At 48.6% G+C, this 18392-nt stretch overlaps 2 protein-coding genes and 1 non-coding gene across 3 annotated transcripts; all 3 read left to right on the top strand.

Moving 5' to 3' along the window:
- The first annotated feature begins 1080 nt into the window (after nt 1-1080).
- Nucleotides 1081-15432, top strand: ide (insulin-degrading enzyme). Its single transcript, XM_056435614.1, has 25 exons — nt 1081-1185; nt 2395-2572; nt 3024-3231; nt 4207-4376; nt 4501-4623; nt 5490-5602; nt 5819-5981; nt 6429-6521; nt 6625-6716; nt 7419-7499; nt 10217-10320; nt 10446-10548; nt 10883-11005; nt 11100-11182; nt 11734-11878; nt 12704-12814; nt 12910-13030; nt 13124-13215; nt 13545-13656; nt 13756-13923; nt 14060-14332; nt 14603-14664; nt 14863-14935; nt 15006-15073; nt 15337-15432. The coding sequence occupies exons 2-25, from the start codon at nt 2413-2415 to the stop codon at nt 15430-15432; spliced, it is 2937 nt and encodes a 978-aa protein (XP_056291589.1). The 5' UTR covers nt 1081-1185; nt 2395-2412.
- LOC130207142 (uncharacterized) lies at nt 15431-17683 on the top strand. The gene is made up of 2 exons (XM_056435615.1): nt 15431-16050; nt 16174-17683. The coding sequence occupies exons 1-2, from the start codon at nt 15542-15544 to the stop codon at nt 16427-16429; spliced, it is 765 nt and encodes a 254-aa protein (XP_056291590.1). The 5' UTR covers nt 15431-15541; the 3' UTR covers nt 16430-17683.
- Nucleotides 17684-18164: 481 nt separating this feature from the next.
- On the top strand, nt 18165-18283 carry LOC130207674 (5S ribosomal RNA). The gene has a single exon (XR_008834323.1). It is a non-coding gene; the product is annotated as a 5S ribosomal RNA (ribosomal RNA).
- The last annotated feature ends 109 nt before the right edge of the window (nt 18284-18392 follow it).

Genomic DNA, 18392 nt, shown 5'->3' on the forward strand with positions numbered 1-18392 from the left:
ACATGCATTGGACAAAAAAAACATGAGCAAAATAACATTAAGGACATAAACATAAATAATATAACAAAATCGAAGTTAAATTAATTAAATGACGATAATTTTGACATTAAAATATGTCAACGGTTCTTTAATGTTTTGTATTGATGTAATTTGCAGAGGTTTGTTTATGTTACATATATTTGAAGATCTCAGAATCAGAATCAGTTTTATTGGCCAAGTAAGTTTGCACAAACAAGGAATTTGACTAGGTAAAGTGTCTCTCAGTGCTTACACAAAATATACATGACAACACAATACAATACAGAACAAACAAAACAGTGCAGTACAGAACAAACAGTGCAAAACAGTGCAACGGTCTAAGAAGTTTAAGGAAGTGACTTAAAGTATGTAGCCTACAAGAGGAATGGCTATATACAGTGGCTGGTAAACAACTGCGGTCAACTCAGCCGACACTCGGATAATCCTTGGTCAATTCAGCCGACAATTACATTTCTGCGTTTACCGTCAACATCAGTCTACAGGTGCACAGAAATGTAAGTGTCGGCTGAGTTGACCAAGGAGATCCGAGTGTCGGCTGAGTTGACCGCAGGTGTGAAACAGTAGTGCCAGAAGAAGTGGAGAGTGCGAGAAGTGCAGGGATAAATATATATGCTACAGTGGGTTATTGTTTAGTATCTCAAGTGAATATACATCTCTGACTTCACTATTGATATCTCTGTGTCACCAGTTCACTACAGTCGATGAATTATGTGCAATCTTGTAATCTATTGACGTCAGAAGGTTGCATTAGTCGCGTTAATGCCTCGCGGCTCCAGTTAAGTGCCGAGGCCTCCGACACCGGCATGAGACGCTGAGCAGAAATCACCACGCAGGGCTCATAATCGATCTCAGAACCAATGACACAGAATTATTTCAGAAATACGGAAGATATTTTGCCGCATGCCAGTCAATGTCAACTTTGACTGTCTTATGAATAGCTATTGTCGCTATCACATCAATCAGTTGCTGATATAATCGAAGAATTGATAGCGTGCCATCTTGAATTACGTTTGGATCTGCGTTCGACTGCTTTGGTCTATTTAAATATGGCGGCCTAAAAGCCCAGGTTAGCCTTCTGGGTGCAAAGTGTTGACGTCTCTAACCGGCGGCCCAGGTCACCAGCTCCCGTGTTTACCAAGATCTCAGGTCAGTGTCGTCAAGTCAAAGCTCTTCACTCTTTGTTCAAGAATAATGGACTTATTTTCACACCGAATAGAGGCTAGCTAGCTGCCGAGCTACAGCCGGTTTGCGGACCTGTTTCAGTTCAGAGCCCAGCTAGCCGTTAGCTGCGAGGCTACTTAGCGTGGCTCTGTTGGGTTGATGAACATTACGGAGCTGCAGCGTAATGTAGCTACACTTATAGTCTATGTTATACAGCGGGGAATGATCAATAACCTCATAGTTAGACACACTAACACGGCTGCCGTGCTCATATTGCTCGTGCTAATCTAGAAAGCTAACGTTAAAGATAGTTTACCTTCTGTTCTAGGGGGATTATTTAATGCCCTCTAGTCTAGTTGAAGACTTTTAGAATATATTTCAAATGGTTTTGTAACACAGACATTTGTTCATCCTCTAAATTGAACATATAATAGTATATCGACATTTTAGAGGCGTAATAAGAAATTACATCCACGTTTCTCCGCTGGAAGCCAATGTTACAAATCCCGGTGACATGTGACCGTTTAGCGTGAATCAGCGTTTGATGTTGTCTTTGGAACAGCTGCTTTAATAGGAAGAGCACAATGTCCTCGCCGCATTGTTGTTTGAATACAGTGTCTCACCTTCTCATTAAAGTCTTTCTGGACAAACTGTCAGGAAAAGTCTCTTGTGGGTTGAAACGGAGCAACTTGCTCTTTAATTAAAGTTGGTCAAAACACGAAACACATCGACTTTGGATTCTGTTGTGTGCAATCATAGAATAACTCTATAGCACAGTTAAACAAATAATACAACAAAGTAATATATCCAGGATTAGGGATCATCATTGTTAGTCTTACAAATTAAGAATTCCACCAGACGAGAGCACGGATGTCGCAACAGTTCAGTTCATTTGAGTTTAAGGACAGGTGAGTCACACAGTGGGCTCAATGGGAGGATGAGCGGTGCATAGAAAGAGTTCAGCAAAGTTTAACATGGATTTAGTTTTTTAGATGCATTGATTTTATTGTTATCTATATAATTTTTAAATATTTATCAGGCTTGTCCTACACAGAATTATGATATTTGGCCCCACACACTCTTAACCAAAAAAGTGCTATTGGAATAAAGGAGGCTTCATGTCTGGTTGTCTCAGAGCATGAAAGTCAGACGAGTCCGTTGCTGACTGCCCACCATGTGGCTCCTCCCCTTCAGGCCGGCGTCTTCCTCACAATGAACCACCCGGCTGTGAACAGGGTGGTTGGTGACATCATCCGCTCTCCTGAGGACAAGCGGGTTTACCGGGGCTTGGAGTTCACCAACGGCCTGAAGGCGATGCTCATCTGTGACCCGACGACAGACAAATCCTCCGCTGCTTTGGATGTCCAAATAGGTAAAAAAAAAAGTCTTTCATCACTATTTTCTTGCCAGGAAGTCACCTGTCATTACACCTTCCAGGGACCCTTTGAAAGCAGCAGGGCAAATGTGTGCACAATGTCTGACACCTGGCTGCAAACCGCCCCAGTGGACGTTGGAGGTCCCGGCCCGAGGAGGTCAACGGCGTCACATCACCTGCCTCCATGTCCTGTCCATGGCGGTCACAACATATCCCGCCGCCGGACAGAGCCCGTTGCAAAGTGTCCGCCACCCCGTACCCTCTGGCACTCTATGCGTTGCATCGAAATAATGTATTTAATAATCCAATGTAATTCATAGTCGTTGGTTCTCTGGTTATTTCCTCTCTTCCCTCTCCCCTTGTCGGCCAGACGATGAGAAGTGAAGATGTTGTTTCGTGGATCTGAGAGCTGTCGTCTGATGTTCTGTCGTCCTTCTTTCATTCCCAGGTTCATTATCGGACCCGGGGAACATCTCGGGCCTGGCGCACTTCTGTGAGCACATGCTGTTCCTGGGGACCAAGAAGTACCCCAAGGAGAACGAATACAGCCAGTTCCTCAGTGAGCATGCAGGCAGCTCCAATGCCTTCACCAGTGGGGAGCACACCAACTACTACTTCGACGTGTCCCACGAGCACCTGGAAGGAGCGCTCGACAGGTGCTTCACGTTCATTCGCCCAGACTCTTTTTGCCATGTCCAGAAAGTCATTTGTCTGGCTTACTTTGATTCCCTCGGCTCATCTTCTGAGTCGACTTTGACGCTCTAGTACGACTTGGTCTCTGCAAATGTCGGGATGGTTAAACCTGACGTGAATTCACAGCCAGTGAAATTAATTCAACTCGTGTCAAATAGTGAAGCCCCCAAACCTCCATGCATGAGGCAAAATGTTTTTAGGCTGCATATCCCTGAACCGTAACCCATTAAGGCCGATATCTGCCTCAGTGCCTGTATCTTCACCACTACAGTGTTTTCATGTTGACCAATGGAGCTGCAGGTTCCTGTCTGGTCGTCATGGTTACCAGACCGGCTTCCTGCTCTCTTAAACATCCTCATAGTTCCTCCCCGACTCGGGTTCAGAGGGAACCTGATGGCTCCGCTGTGGGGGGCAGAGGCAGGCAGGTGGCGTCAGAATTCAACCTGTTGGATAAGCTTACCTATAAAATAATGATGGTGGCAGGATTCTGTGTGCTACTTGTTCCCCTGTGGGGGCCGACTGGACTGGCAGGAGAGGACAGAGCAGTGTCTTGAAGTATTAATGATGCCTCTTTGAAAATAGAAGAGCGTAAAGAGTTTAAAGCTCAACAGAGGGATCTGGTGTGCATATTAGTTAAATGTGTATTATTGATCTAAACCACGAGCTGCTGTTTGGCATTTGACATGATTTTGTACAATATTCCATTTGTTGTATAAATATTTGACAAAACCTCACCATTCAGATGTCGTGTGCTCTTATCTTTCCTCATTTGCGTGGCAGTTGCTTCGCTTTGCACTCATGCAAATGAGTTTTACACGTTCTTCAAATCTTTTCATGTTGAAATGTTTTGGCGTCATCACGCATCTTAAAGTGAATTCCTGCTCCACCATCATTCAGTGTTGTACCGTTTAACGATCCCGTCCCGTTGACCCACGTAGGTTCGCCCAGTTCTTCCTCTGCCCTCTGTTCGACGAGAGCTGCAAGGACCGGGAGGTGAACGCCGTGGACTCTGAGCACGAGAAGAACCTGATGAATGACGCCTGGAGGCTGTTCCAGTTGGAGAAGGCCACCGGCAACCCGGACCACCCCTTCAGCAAGTTCGGAACAGGTACGCGATAACCAGAGTTATCGTTATTACACATGCGCCCGCATTAATAACCCACTTTTATGAAGAGGCCCCTCTGTGGGCCAGACATGAGTGACGTGGACTCTGTTTTTATTTCTTCTGTTAGGGAACAAGTTGACCCTCGAGACCCGGCCGTGTAAAGAAGGGATTGACATTCGCCAGGAGCTCCTGAAGTTTCATTCCACATATTACTCCGCCAACCTCATGGGCCTGTGTGTGTTGGGAAGAGGTACGAGTCAAGTGTGTGTTTGTGTGTGTGGGGGTGGAGGTCAGAGGTCAGTCAGCCTCGTGTGTGTGGAGGTCAGTCAGCCTCGTGTGTGTGGAGGTCAGAGGTCAGTCAGCCTCGTGTGTGTGTGGAGGTCAGAGGTCAGTCAGCCTTGTGTGTGTGTGGAGGTCAGAGGTCAGTCAGCCTCGTGTGTGTGTGTGGAGGTCAGAGGTCAGAGTCAGCCTCGTGTGTGTGTGGAGGTCAGTCAGCCTCGTGTGTGTGTGTGTGGAGGTCAGAGGTCAGAGTCAGCCTCGTGTGTGTGTGGAGGTCAGAGTCAGCCTCGTGTGTGTGTGGAGGTCAGAGGTCAGTCAGCCTCGTGTGTGTGGAGGTCAGAGGTCAGAGTCAGCCTCGTGTGTGTGTGGAGGTCAGTCAGCCTCGTGTGTGTGGAGGTCAGAGGTCAGAGTCAGCCTCGTGTGTGTGTGGAGGTCAGTCAGCCTCGTGTGTGTGTGTGTGGAGGTCAGAGGTCAGAGTCAGCCTCGTGTGTGTGAGACCTCTCGTGGGACTTGTCAACACATCGTTCCGTCGGTCTCGACCACCGAGAGGAACACACTTTGCAGGTCATGCGTGACTTCCTGTTCAGCCGTCTCAGTCTTCTTTCTAGGAAACTAAAGCTGGCATTGCAGTAAAAGGTTTTTGAGAAATGAAAGGTGTTTAACCATTGTGTGCGTTCTAAAATAGGTTAATGTTGAGGCCAATAGTTGGTGACTTGTGTTTTACTGACGGTGCCGTCACAGACCTCCTCCTGGTGTCCGTCTCTCTGTGCACTCGTCAGCTCGGTGTTTCCTTTTAAATAATCCAAGTGAAACTAAGAGTTTTTTTCCTCTCTACAGAATCATTAGACGACTTGACCGCCATGGTGGTCAAGCTGTTTGGGGAAGTGGAGAACAAGAACGTACCGATCCCAGAGTTCCCGGAGCACCCCTTCCAGGAGGAGCACCTCAAGGTGAGCCGGTCAGCGTCTCCCACTTTACTGGGACCACCCAGGATGTCATGTATATTTATGTTAGCTAGTTCATTGTGATACCTCTGTTTGCTATATGAAAATACATTTTCAATGTCTTGAGGGGGAAATGTATTCAGACACGGGATGTTATTTTACAGTTAACATCAACATCAGTTTTCTAAAATATGATGAGTAATAATGTTTGTTTTTTTGCAGCAATTCTACAAAGTGGTTCCTATTAAAGACATCAGGAACCTGTATGTGACGTTCCCCATCCCGGACCTGCAGAAGTACTACAAGTCTAACCCAGGGCACTATCTGGGCCATCTGATTGGTCACGAAGGACCCGGAAGTCTGTTATCTGAGCTTAAATCTAAAGGTGAGGCGTCATGCACAGCGGCAGCTGAGATTGTCTCTGGAAGGTGTGGTGCAGATGTCCGACTTTGACACAGAACTGATCTGGGTAGAGTACCAACACAAACGTATGAGAAGAGTAAGATGTCCGTTCCCGTCCTGTGGTTGTAGCTGTCGGTCAGGCAAGAAGCACTTCTCTGAATCCTCAACTGAGGTCCATGGTACACGGTTCACACGCTACGGCGACTTTCACAGGAGCCATAGCGTGTTTTAGTGTATCTGTGTGTGTGTATATATATATATATATATATAATATGCGCACACACACTAAATAACAAGTACAAGAATCTGAAGATTCATCATTTTGTAATTGATTATTCAACCAGATCGAGGTTTAAAGTATTCAAGATGTACCATTCTAATTCTTCTATGTACTCATGACTAAATGAAATGTATGGTCCGTGTTTCTAAGGCTGGGTGAACACACTTGTTGGCGGGCAGAAAGAAGGAGCCCGGGGCTTCATGTTCTTCATCATCAACGTGGACCTGACGGAGGAGGGCCTCTGTGAGTGAAGCTGAATTCCCTGTGGTCTCAGTTGCTTGTTGGCAAATGAAGTGTACTGTATGTTCAGCCATGGCCTCTACAGTGTGTGTGTGTGTGTCTGCAGTGCACGTTGAGGACATCATCTTCCACATGTTCCAGTACATCCAGAAGCTGCGTACTGAGGGCCCTCAGGAGTGGGTGTTTGAGGAGTGCAAGGTAATTAAGAGATCCGGTCTCGGGAAGAGCTGAGTCCGTCTGTTTACTCACTGAACCTGGACCACAGGCCACGGAGAGTTGGAGAAGGACCTTTATACACCAGCATGTTGACGGTAAAGGCCTCCAAGCAGCTGCTGCTCCTGTGATTACAGCTGCACATCTTCAGAAGTTTAAGGTCCAAGGGGCTGTAGCCTCCCTGGACGAGAGACGGATAATACGACCAATACCCGGAGAGTTTAGAGCTCCACGGTCAAGGTGGACCGAGGAGGAGACGCTGGGCAAGAAACTCAGAGTATCATCACTGGATTAAAGTGATTGTCTCAAAAGGTTGTGAGATTGAACGCGTGTGTTTCTGTTCAGAGGAAACGAGCAGCAGAGACTGGTGAAATCATCTCAAATGGATTCTATGAACTGTGATACTGAAACTGCTCCGAGAAGATTAGAGAGACTCGTCTCTAGAATCTGGCTCCGAATTCCTGTTGATTGTATAAAACTGTTGTGATTTCACCTGTTACAATGTGTCTCTCTCTCTCTCTCTGTGTCTCTCTCTCTCTCTCTCTCTGTCTCTCTCTGTCTCTCTCTCTCTCTCTCTCTCTCTGTGTCTCTCTCTCTCTCTGTGTCTCTCTCTCTCTCTCTGTCTCTCTCTCTCTCTCTCTGTGTCTCTCTCTCTGTCTCTCTCTCTGTGTCTCTCTCTCTCTCTAGGATTTAAACAAAGTGGCCTTCAGATTCAAGGACAAGGAGCGACCTCGTGGCTACACGTCCAAAGTGTCCGGCCTAGTGCACGTAGGTCTCCTCTCCATCCAAAGATCGTTTCCATGGAGACGCACTGCAGCTCCAGGGCGTCGCTCTACCTACTGTTGACCCTCTGTGTTTCAGTCCTACCCTGTGTGTTTCAGTCCTACCCTGTATGTTTCAGTACTACCCTCTGTGTTTCAGTCCTACCCTGTGTGTTTCAGTCCTACCCTGTATGTTTCAGTACTACCCTCTGTGTTTCAGTACTACCCTGTTTGTTTCAGTACTACCCTCTGTGTTTCAGTCCTACCCTCTGTGTTTCAGTCCTACCCTCTGTGTTTCAGTACTACCCTCTGTGTGTTTCAGTCCTACCCTGTATGTTTCAGTACTACCCTCTGTGTTTCAGTACTACCCTCTGTGTGTTTCAGTCCTACCCTGTATGTTTCAGTCCTACCCTCTGTGTTTCAGTACTACCCTCTGTGTGTTTCAGTCCTACCCTCTGTGTGTTTCAGTACTACCCTCTGTGTTTCAGTCCTACCCTCTGTGTTTCAGTCCTACCCTCTGTGTTTCAGTACTACCCTGTGTTTCAATACTACCCTCTGTGTTTCAGTCCTACCCTCTGTGTTTCAGTCCTACCCTGTATGTTTCAGTACTACCCTCTGTGTTTCAGTCCTACCCTCTGTGTTTCAGTCCTACCCTCTGTGTTTCAGTCCTACCCTCTGTGTTTCAGTACTACCCTCTGTGTGTTTCAGTCCTACCCTCTGTGTGTTTCAGTACTACCCTCTGTGTTTCAGTCCTACCCTCTGTGTTTCAGTCCTACCCTCTGTGTGTTTCAGTCCTACCCTCTGTGTGTTTCAGTACTACCCTCTGTGTTTCAGTCCTACCCTCTGTGTTTCAGTCCTACCCTCTGTGTTTCAGTCCTACCCTCTGTGTTTCAGTCCTACCCTCTGTTTCAGTCCTACCCTCTGTGTTTCAGTCCTACCCTCTGTTTCAGTCCTACCCTCTGTGTTTCAGTCCTACCCTCTGTGTTTCAGTCCTACCCTCTGTGTTTCAGTCCTACCCTCTGTGTTTCAGTCCTACCCTCTGTGGTTCAGTCCTACCCTCTGTGTTTCAGTCCTACCCTCTGTGTTTCAGTCCTACCCTCTGTGTTTCAGTCCTACCCTCTGTGTTTCAGTCCTACCCTCTGTGTTTCAGTCCTACCCTCTGTGTTTCAGTCCTACCCTCTGTTTCAGTCCTACCCTCTGTGTTTCAGTCCTACCCTCTGTTTCAGTCCTACCCTCTGTGTTTCAGTCCTACCCTCTGTGTTTCAGTACTACCCTCTGTGTTTCAGTACTACCCTCTGTGTTTCAGTACTACCCTCTGTGTTTCAGTCCTACCCTCTGTGTTTCAGTACTACCCTCTCTGTGTTTCAGTCCTACCCTCTGTGTGTTTCAGTCCTACCCTCTCTGTGTTTCAGTACTACCCTGTGTGTTTCAGTACTACTCTGTGTGTTTCAGTCCTACCCTCTGTGTTTCAGTACTACCCTCTGTTTCAGTCCTACCCTCTGTGTTTCAGTCCTACCCTCTGTGTTTCAGTCCTACCCTCTGTGGTTCAGTCCTACCCTCTGTGGTTCAGTCCTACCCTCTGTGTTTCAGTACTACCCTCTGTGTTTCAGTCCTACCCTCTGTGTTTCAGTCCTACCCTCTGTGTTTCAGTCCTACCCTCTGTGTTTCAGTCCTACCCTCTGTGTTTCAGTCCTACCCTCTGTGTTTCAGTCCTACCCTCTGTGTTTCAGTCCTACCCTCTGTGTTTCAGTCCTACCCTCTGTGGTTCAGTCCTACCCTCTGTGTTTCAGTCCTACCCTCTGTGTGTTTCAGTACTACCCTCTCTGTGTTTCAGTCCTACCCTGTGTGTTTCAGTACTACCCTCTGTGTGTTTCAGTACTACCCTCTCTGTGTTTCAGTCCTACCCTGTTTGTTTCAATACTACCCTCTCTGTGTTTCAGTCCTACCCTCTGTGTGTTTCAGTACTACCCTCTGTGTTTCAGTACTACCCTCTGTGTGTTTCAGTACTACCCTCTCTGTGTTTCAGTACTACCCTCTCTGTGTTTCAGTCCTACCCTGTTTGTTTCAGTACTACCCTCTGTGTGTTTCAGTACTACCCTCTGTGTTTCAGTCCTACCCTCTGTGGTTCAGTACTACCCTCTCTGTGGTTCAGTCCTACCCTCTGTGTTTCAGTACTACCCTCTCTGTGTTTCAGTACTACCCTCTGTGTTTCAGTACTACCCTCTGTGTTTCAGTACTACCCTCTCTGTGTTTCAGTCCTACCCTCTCTGTGTTTCAGTACTACCCTCTGTGTTTCAGTCCTACCCTCTCTGTGTTTCAGTACTACCCTCTGTGTGTTTCAGTACTACCCTCTGTGTGTTTCAGTCCTACCCTCTCTGTGTTTCAGTACTACCCTCTGTGTTTCAGTACTACCCTCTGTGTTTCAGTACTACCCTCTGTGTGTTTCAGTACTACCCTCTGTGTGTTTCAGTACTACCCTCTGTGTTTCAGTCCTACCCTCTCTGTGTTTCAGTACTACCCTCTCTGTGTTTCAGTCCTACCCTCTCTGTGTTTCAGTACTACCCTCTGTGTTTCAGTACTACCCTCTGTGTGTTTCAGTACTACCCTCTGTGTGTTTCAGTACTACCCTCTGTGTTTCAGTACTACCCTCTGTGTTTCAGTACTACCCTCTGTGTTTCAGTACTACCCTCTGTGTGTTTCAGTCCTACCCTCTCTGTGTTTCAGTACTACCCTCTGGAGGAGGTCCTAGCTGCAGAGTACCTGTTGGAGGAGTTCAGGCCAGATCTGATTGAGATGGTTCTGGATAAGCTGAGACCAGAATACGTCAGGTTGGTGCCAGATTGTCTGGAGGTGTCGTGCACTTCCTGTTTGTTTATAGGTTTAACAGTTATAAGAAATGGACATTCTAATCCCACTGAGATCAGGTGTCTTAAAGTCTCTTCTCCCCCCTCAGAGTTGCGGTAGTGTCAAATTCATTTGAAGGTCAAACCGACAAGACAGAAGAGTGGTACGGCACGCAGTACAAGCAGGAGGCCATCAGCGAGGAGTCCCTGCAGGTGAGCGCCGCACCGTGTCCAGATCCCGGCATCAGAAAAGCCCCCGAGGTGCTGGGTCGGGTATCTCTGGGCCTCGGCTTACCCGGTCCGTACTGCACATGTGCAGACTGCTACCTGAGGTGACACGCGTGCACCCTGGTTATTGGTCCCTGATGACGACTCATCGTGAACAACAAGTCTGTGTTGGAGTCGACGAGGGGAACAAGCTCACGGTGGCTGGCAGCTAACCAACCGAGCTAACCGCGGCTAACGGAGGTTTTATCGAGTTGCAAGTCTGGTGAAAATGAGGACTGGGCGCAGGTGGATTCTAACTCGTCCTGCTCCTGTGCTTCAGAAATGGGCGAGTGCCGACCTCAACAACAAGTTCAAGCTGCCCGTGAAGAACGAGTTCATCCCGACCAACTTCGAGATCTACCCGCTGGAGAAAGACGCCCCGCCCGTCCCCACGCTCATCAAGGTGACTTCGCTTTTCATTTCCAGGGACCGCTAACGAGTATCCGTGCACAGCAGGGACTCGAGTATGAAACTAATACATGTTCCTGTTTCTCCAGGACACTGCGATGAGCAAAGTGTGGTTCAAGCAGGACGACAAGTTCTTCCTGCCCAAGGCCTGCCTGAACTTTGAGTTCTTCAGGTACCTGGTCCTCACCAGGAGGTCCTCACACGTTCTAGCCATGACAAGAATGACAAAACAAATATCACTTGTACTAATGCACATTAAACACAACTGGTGATATTTAAAAGTAGTCGCTGAGTAAAGAAGTGCCGAAACGTGTCTAAAAATAGATATATTTCTATTAATTGTTAGTGGTTGTTTTAACTAGCTGCTTTCCAATGAAAGCTTTAAATCTTTCAAAGGAGCTTAATAGTTGTTTGACTGTAATGTAAACTTATCTGGTCAGAGTGTCTGAAGCCATCAGGAATGCAAACATCTCAATTTAAATGACATTTGACTGAAATCCTTGTGTGCATGTGCTCGGCTCCTGAAGGAGGATTTCAGTATTCTTTCTTTAGAGGCAAACGGATCAACGGTAATTAAAACAGGAAATGTCTCCTTCCCTGTCCAGCGTTGCTGGAGTCTCAGACTGTTTTCATTTCACAAGCTGAAGCTTGTCGTCCGCCGAGTGAATCCCGTCACTTCCTCCTGTGATGACATGTCTCTGCTACTTCCTGTTCCCTCCGCAGCCCGTTTGCCTATGTGGACCCATTGCACTGCAACATGGCGTATCTGTACCTGGAGCTCCTCAAGGACTCCCTCAACGAGTACGCGTACGCGGCCGAGCTGGCCGGCTTGAACTATGACCTCCAGAATACCGTCTATGGGATGTATGTAAGTATTCAAACCCTCGACCTCATGAGGTCCTCGACCCGTCAGGCTGGTGTTGGCTTAAGACGTCTGGATGATGCAATGAGGAGCGTTTAGGCATTCCTGGTACGACCTGAACATATTGGACGTGACATCATGCAGGTAAAAAGAGAATTATTTTCAAAACGCCTTAAAACTCAGTAACTTCCTTTCCTAACACTCTCCCCTCTGTCATGTGACCTGTCTCATGACCTAGTGACCTGTCTCATGACCTAGTGACCTGTCTCATGACCTAGTGACCTGTCTCATGACCTGGTGACCTGTATCGTGACCTAGTGACCTGTCTCGTGACCTGTCTCGTGACCTGGTGACCTGTCTCGTGACCTGGTGACCTGTCTCGTGACCTAATGACCTGTCTCGTGACCTGGTGACCTGTCTCGTGACCTGGTGACCTGTCTGGTGACCTGTCTCGTGACCTACTGACCTGTCTCGTGACCTCTCACCTCGTGTCCTGAGAGACGGTGCTCGGCTCTTTGTAGGCATGTGATGGTGCAGCGGGTGTTTAAAGGTTGCTGATGTGAGGGGAGATGACTTTATGGAGGAAGGGGAGGAGTCTGAGCTCCCAGCCATGTAGCTGCATCATGAGGATATGTCAAAGCCTTTAAATAACGTTGAGTTGTTGAACTCGTGGCTGTGAGGAGCGCGCCTCCTCTGGTGGGATGTCTTTAGTGAACTGGGAGGCGTTTCATCTGGTCAGCCACTAACTCCACAGCTCATGAATAAATGCTGGGTCAAAAGAAGAAGTGGCTCCTGTTGCTGACGTAACACCCGTCCTCTCACTGGCTGCAGCTGTCCGTCAAAGGTTACAGTGACAAGCAGCACATCCTGCTGCAGAAGATCGTGGAGAAGATGTCCAACTTCAAGATCGACGAGAAGCGCTTCGACATCATCAAGGAAGCGGTAAGCGGCGCCGCCTCAGACGACGTGGTGACGAGTCGTGACCCGGATGACCTGCTGAGGAAGTGAGGATGCTGAACTGCTCCGTTTCCCCGCAGTACATGAGGTCCCTGAACAACTTCCGAGCCGAGCAGCCTCACCAGCACGCCATGTACTACCTCCGCCTGCTCATGACGGAGGTGGCGTGGACTAAAGACGAGCTCCGGGAGGCGCTGGATGGTGAGGCGTTGTGTGCAATACACACAAGTTGGTCTCTTTGTTCCTTTATTGAAACTTGATGGAAGTTCTTAATTGCTTTTCTCTGTTTTCCAGATGTGACTCTCTCACGACTCAAGGCCTTCATACCACAGCTGTTGTCACGGTTACACATTGAAGCCCTTCTCCATGGCAACATCACCAAGGAGGTTAGTCACTGTACTTTACTTTAAATATATATATATATGTCATAGATGCAATTTTCTCAGTGGCTGTTCTCGTCAGAGCCTCATACCCCCCCTTGTTGCACCGGAGGTGTACTGAAGAGCTTCTACTCACACTATCTCTATACTCTCATGCATTTATATAAATATATATACCTGGTTATCCCCTTGTTTTCTTATGTAAATATAGTGTGTAACATGTAGGTCTATCCAAGAATTTAGTAAATGCACTAATATGATCGTGAGATCAAATTCTCATTCACAAGATGGTTTAGAGGACTAACCGTGTCGTTTCCCCTCCCCCGTCCCTCCAGTCGGCTCTCGGCATGTTGCAAATGTTGGAGGACGCGCTCATCGAGCACGTCCACACCAAGCCCCTCCTCCCGAGCCAGCTGATTCGCTACCGGGAGGTGCAGGTTCCAGACGGTGGGTCCCGGACTTGTTTTGGTGTAAACTTAAGCGTTTGGCAGCCCAGCTGTCGGCCGCTGTCTGGGAGGATGAGTAACCTCGCTGTGCGCTTCTCAGGGGGCTGGTATGTGTACCAGCAGAAAAACGAGGTGCACAACAACAGCGGCATCGAGATCTACTATCAGACCGACATGCAGACGACCCACGACAACATGCTGCTGGAGCTCTACTGCCAGATCATCTCCGAGCCCTTCTTCAACACCCTGAGGACCAAAGAGCAGCTGGGTGAGCGGCGCTCTGAACGTAGCCCAATGCTTCGTTCAAACGAAACCACTTGAAAGGCTCCCCGAGACGCTCGTCGTCTGAGAGCCGCCGTGGCGTCCGGCTGTCGGCGGTGCTCAGCTCTAGCTTACCCCCCCAGGCTACATCGTGTTCAGCGGGCCGCGGCGGGCCAACGGGGTGCAGGGCCTCCGCTTCATCATCCAGTCGGAGAAGCCGCCCCACTACCTGGAGGGCCGCGTGGAGGCCTTCCTCTGCACCATGGAGAAGGCCGTGGAGGAGATGAGCGACGAGGCCTTCCAGAAACACATCCAGGCTCTGGCCATCCGCCGCCTGGACAAGCCCAAGAAGCTCTCGGCCGAGTGCGCCAAGTACTGGGGGGAGATCATCTCCCAGCAATACAACTTTGACCGAGGTGAGGCCGCCGCCCCCTCCTGCAGCGCGTTGGCGGCTCCACACACACCAGATTCTTGCTTTATCATCAATCTGTTCATGGCTATAGAGACTGATTGGAAAAGTCTCATTTGTCACAAGAAATTAGCCGAAATGAAAGTGATCCCATCTCTCATATAGCATCGATGACGCATTATTCATTTGCACCTGATTACTGGTGCTTATGCAGGAGGAATAGCTAGTCTGTAGGAATGGAAAGCTCCCTTTAAACCTTTTTGTTTCCCCGGTTCAGATAGCACTGAAGTGTCGCACCTAAAGACGTTGACCAAGGAGAACGTCATGAACTTCTACAGAGTGAGTAGAGACACCGAATGTCACGACACCTGAGAGGCGCTGGTTTTGAATCATGATTGTCTGTTTTAGGTGAAAGGTTTTTAGGGGGAGTTGATCCTGTAAATCCAACATTTTCTCTAAGATCTCGACCCCAGAAAGTTTTTCTTGCAGATTTGTAACATCATTTCTCATGGTTGTTTTTTTGTTTCGTCCCTGCAGGAGCGGCTGACTGTCGAGGCCCCGAAGAGACACAAGGTGTCCGTGCACGTCCTGTCCAGAGAGATGGACTCCTGTGAGTATCGTGGTCACCAGTTCAGTCGCTTCCTTTAGACGCGTTGACTTGACTTCACTGTGTTCACCAGGTCCAATAGTGGCAGAGTTCCCGGCCCAGAATGACGTCAACCTGGCGCCCGCTCCCTCCCTGCCCCAGGTAACGCCCTGTTGGTGCTTCTGTGTTTATGAAAACAAATTCTTGGGATCATTTTTCAAAGTCTCATCTAAATTAGTTTGTTTTTTTCATGTGAAAAAAAAAGAGGTTGTTATAGTTGTGTGTGTGTGTGTCACATATTCTGTGTGTTGGCAAGTTATGTTAAATAAAACAACCGTTTTCTAAGATGGGAACAAATTCCTTCAGGAGAGGGTCCGCCCTCGAAGTGCCATTGTGATGACGTCATCGTGTTTCTTTCCTCGCAGCCCACACTGGTTCAGGACATGACGGAGTTCAAGAGGAGCCTTCCTCTCTTCCCATTGGTCAAGCCTCACATCAACTTCATGGCTGCCAAACTGTGAGGGAGGCCGGCAGGTCCACACGCAGCAGCCAGGGGGCGCTGTTTCCCCACCTACACCCAACCCCACGCAGCAGCCAGGGGGCGCTGTTTCCCCACCTACACCCTACCCCATGCAGCAGCCAGGGGGCGCTGTTTCCCCACCTACACCCAACCCCACGGAGCAGCCAGGGGGCGCTGTTTCCCCACCTACACCCTACCCCATGCAGCAGCCAGGGGGCGCTGTTTCCACACCTACACCCAACCCCACGGAGCAGCCAGGGGGCGCTGTTTCCCCACCTACACCCTACCCCATGCAGCAGCCAGGGGGCGCTGTTTCCACACCTACACCCAACCCCACGGAGCAGCCAGGGGGCGCTGTTTCCACACCTACACCCAACCCCACGGAGCAGCCAGGGGGCGCTGTTTCCCCACCTACACCCTACCCCATGCAGCAGCCAGGGGGCGCTGTTTCCCCACCTACACCCAACCCCACGCAGCAGCCAGGGGGCGCTGTTTCCCCACCTACACCCTACCCCATGCAGCAGCCAGGGGGCGCTGTTTCCCCACCTACACCCTACCCCATGCAACAGCCAGGGGGCGCTGTTTCCCCACCTACACCCTACCCCATGCAGCAGCCAGGGGGCGCTGTTTCCCACCACACCCTACCCCATGCAGCAGCCAGGGCGCTGTTTCCCACCACACCCTACCCCATGCAACAGCCAGGGCGCTGTTTCCCACCACACCCAACCCCATGCAGCAGCCAGGGCGCTGTTTCCCCACCTACACCCTACCCCATGCAACAGCCAGGGGGCGCTGTTTCCCCACCTACACCCTACCCCATGCAGCAGCCAGGGGGCGCTGTTTCCCCACCTACACCCTACCCCATGCAGCAGCCAGGGGGTGCTGTTTCCCCACCTACACCCTACCCCATGCAGCAGCCAGGGGGCGCTGTTTCCCCACCTACACCCTACCCCTCTGCTTCCCATCAGGAAGCCTTTAATCTGACTGTGAGCGAGTAGCAGGCAGAAGGGTAAAATAAAGAAGTGTGTACTTGAATCTCAAAGTACTCTGTGGTGACGATGGAGGTCACTTCAGATTCTGAAACTCTCACATCGTAACAATAGAAATGACGTTGACTGAAACAACGTTAGCTAAACGAAGACGAGGGCCAGATGTCCTGCAGCAGCTTCCCAGGTTTTACTTTAATTATTCAGACGTGCTGTGTTGTGAAGAGCTGGATCCATGAGGGGCCTCTCCTATTGGCCGGTGATTTAAAGAGCGGCTCTGCTCCGTGCTTCTGGTTTTAGTTGTTTGTGAACTGGTAAAATGTTGGGACCTTTTTGAGGAGCTATTTGAGAAACGGCTCAACACAAAGAGCTGCGCCTGGGAAAAATAGTTTTATTTTCATTTTATTGCATTTTTACAGTCGTATGTAATCCATACAGCTCAGGGGCGCCACTTTGCTGTTTTTAGCATCAATTTTACGAGTGACTCAAATAAAAAATGCAAACTCTTTCTACCAGTCTGTCATTAGGCCACTTTGTTCAAGTTCTGTTTGTAAAACTGAAGAAGTCTTTAGTTTCTAGCTGCGCCTTCAGAGTCTTAATCCTCAAAGCTGCTCAGCTCCTACAGCAGAAGTGTTTGTTTCTTTTAACGCTTGTTGTTTTATGTTTTTAAAGGGATGAAGGAAGAGAAATAATAATTCCAGGCTGGGTGTATTTATTTTATTTTTTCAGAATATATGCACTTCTCTCACTAAGCAATAAAGTGACTGATGGCTGGTGTGAGGAGGAGTAGCTCCCAGCACCTCCTCCACCACTGCAGGTGAAGCTGCCTAACACTGATGTCTCGCTGTTTTGAAAGGAGTTGTATTTATTACCCTGGTATTTCCCCCAAAGGATGCTGCTGTTTTAACACATTATTGGTTGGGCTAGTTGTTCAGGACTACTTTGTGAATATGCTGCATCAAAAAGCTTCTTCAAATGTTTTCCATCATTTTGCTGTTTTCAACCAGATCAAAACTATTTCAATTCTTTGAAGTAACAACAAAAGGCACCATTAACTTCTCAAACAACCAGCAGCAGGAGAATTGAACTGCAACCTCAGAGCTGGACAGCGGCTGGGGGGCGGAGCCTGTTTCCATGCAGCATCACATGTGAGCGCCAGGTGGGCCAGGCACTGGTCACCCTGTGAAGCACCTGGTTGGTTCCGCTGGCAGCGAGAGGTCATTGTTCTGTCTCCTGTGTTTCTAACTAATAAACTACTGAATGGAACGGGGGTGGCTTATGTTAATGCAACTCAGGAGAATAGCACTTCGTACCAGTCACGTTCATTTGATAAGCGACTTGGGGCAACATGTAAATAAACCCCTAGAGTTGGACAGCTTTATGTTAATTGGCAACTTTAACTTTTGCTACAATAGAAAACAGACAAATCTGTCTGGTTGGAGACGAGTGGTGTCTCTTTTTTCTGGAGGCAGTCCATATTGTTAAAAGAAAGACCTTTAAGTTGGAAAAGATGCACTAATGACATACTAGATTAAATACTAAGGCAAATAAACTTCAACCGACCAGCGGTTTAACCTGCTGGATGTTTTGTGGAACTCTTCTCTCTATCACTTGAATAAGTGGTCGCCAACCTCCAAAGAGTCAACTGCGCAGGCGCAGCAGCGGCCTTTTGTTGTCCGTGAGACCATGTGGTGTCGCGGTGCTTACAGCCAGGCCTTCATAAGACGCTCTGGTGGCCCCAGTTCTCGCTTCCGGCCATCCCACCCTGAACACGCCCGATCTCGTCTGATCTCGGAAGCTAAGCAGGGTCGGGCCTGGTCAGTACTTGGATGGGAGACCGCCTGGGAATACCAGGTGCTGTAAGCGTTTTATTGTTTACTCTGAGAAAATATGAAACACGTTACAATCACTATGCAGTTACAATAATATTACTCATACAATGATCATACTTATACAGTGACTTTCTCCTATGATG

Source organism: Pseudoliparis swirei, chromosome 17, assembly GCF_029220125.1.
Source record: "Pseudoliparis swirei isolate HS2019 ecotype Mariana Trench chromosome 17, NWPU_hadal_v1, whole genome shotgun sequence".
NCBI classification, from domain to species: domain Eukaryota; kingdom Metazoa; phylum Chordata; class Actinopteri; order Perciformes; family Liparidae; genus Pseudoliparis; species Pseudoliparis swirei.

What these genes read in the sequence shown, in the direction of transcription:
- ide (XM_056435614.1), top strand. Translation starts at nt 2,413, where the DNA reads ATGAACCACCCGGCTGTGAACAGGGTGGTTGGTGACATCATCCGCTCT. An exon ending in CCTGTGTGTGTTGGGAAGAG is followed by an intron (nt 4,624 to 5,489) that starts GTACGAGTCAAG and finishes TCCTCTCTACAG; the next exon opens with AATCATTAGACGACTTGACC. An exon ending in TCCAGGAGGAGCACCTCAAG is followed by an intron (nt 5,603 to 5,818) that starts GTGAGCCGGTCA and finishes GTTTTTTTGCAG; the next exon opens with CAATTCTACAAAGTGGTTCC.
- LOC130207142 (XM_056435615.1), top strand. Translation starts at nt 15,542, where the DNA reads ATGCAGCAGCCAGGGGGCGCTGTTTCCCCACCTACACCCAACCCCACG. An exon ending in TACCCCATGCAGCAGCCAGG is followed by an intron (nt 16,051 to 16,173) that starts GGGCGCTGTTTC and finishes ATGCAGCAGCCA; the next exon opens with GGGCGCTGTTTCCCCACCTA.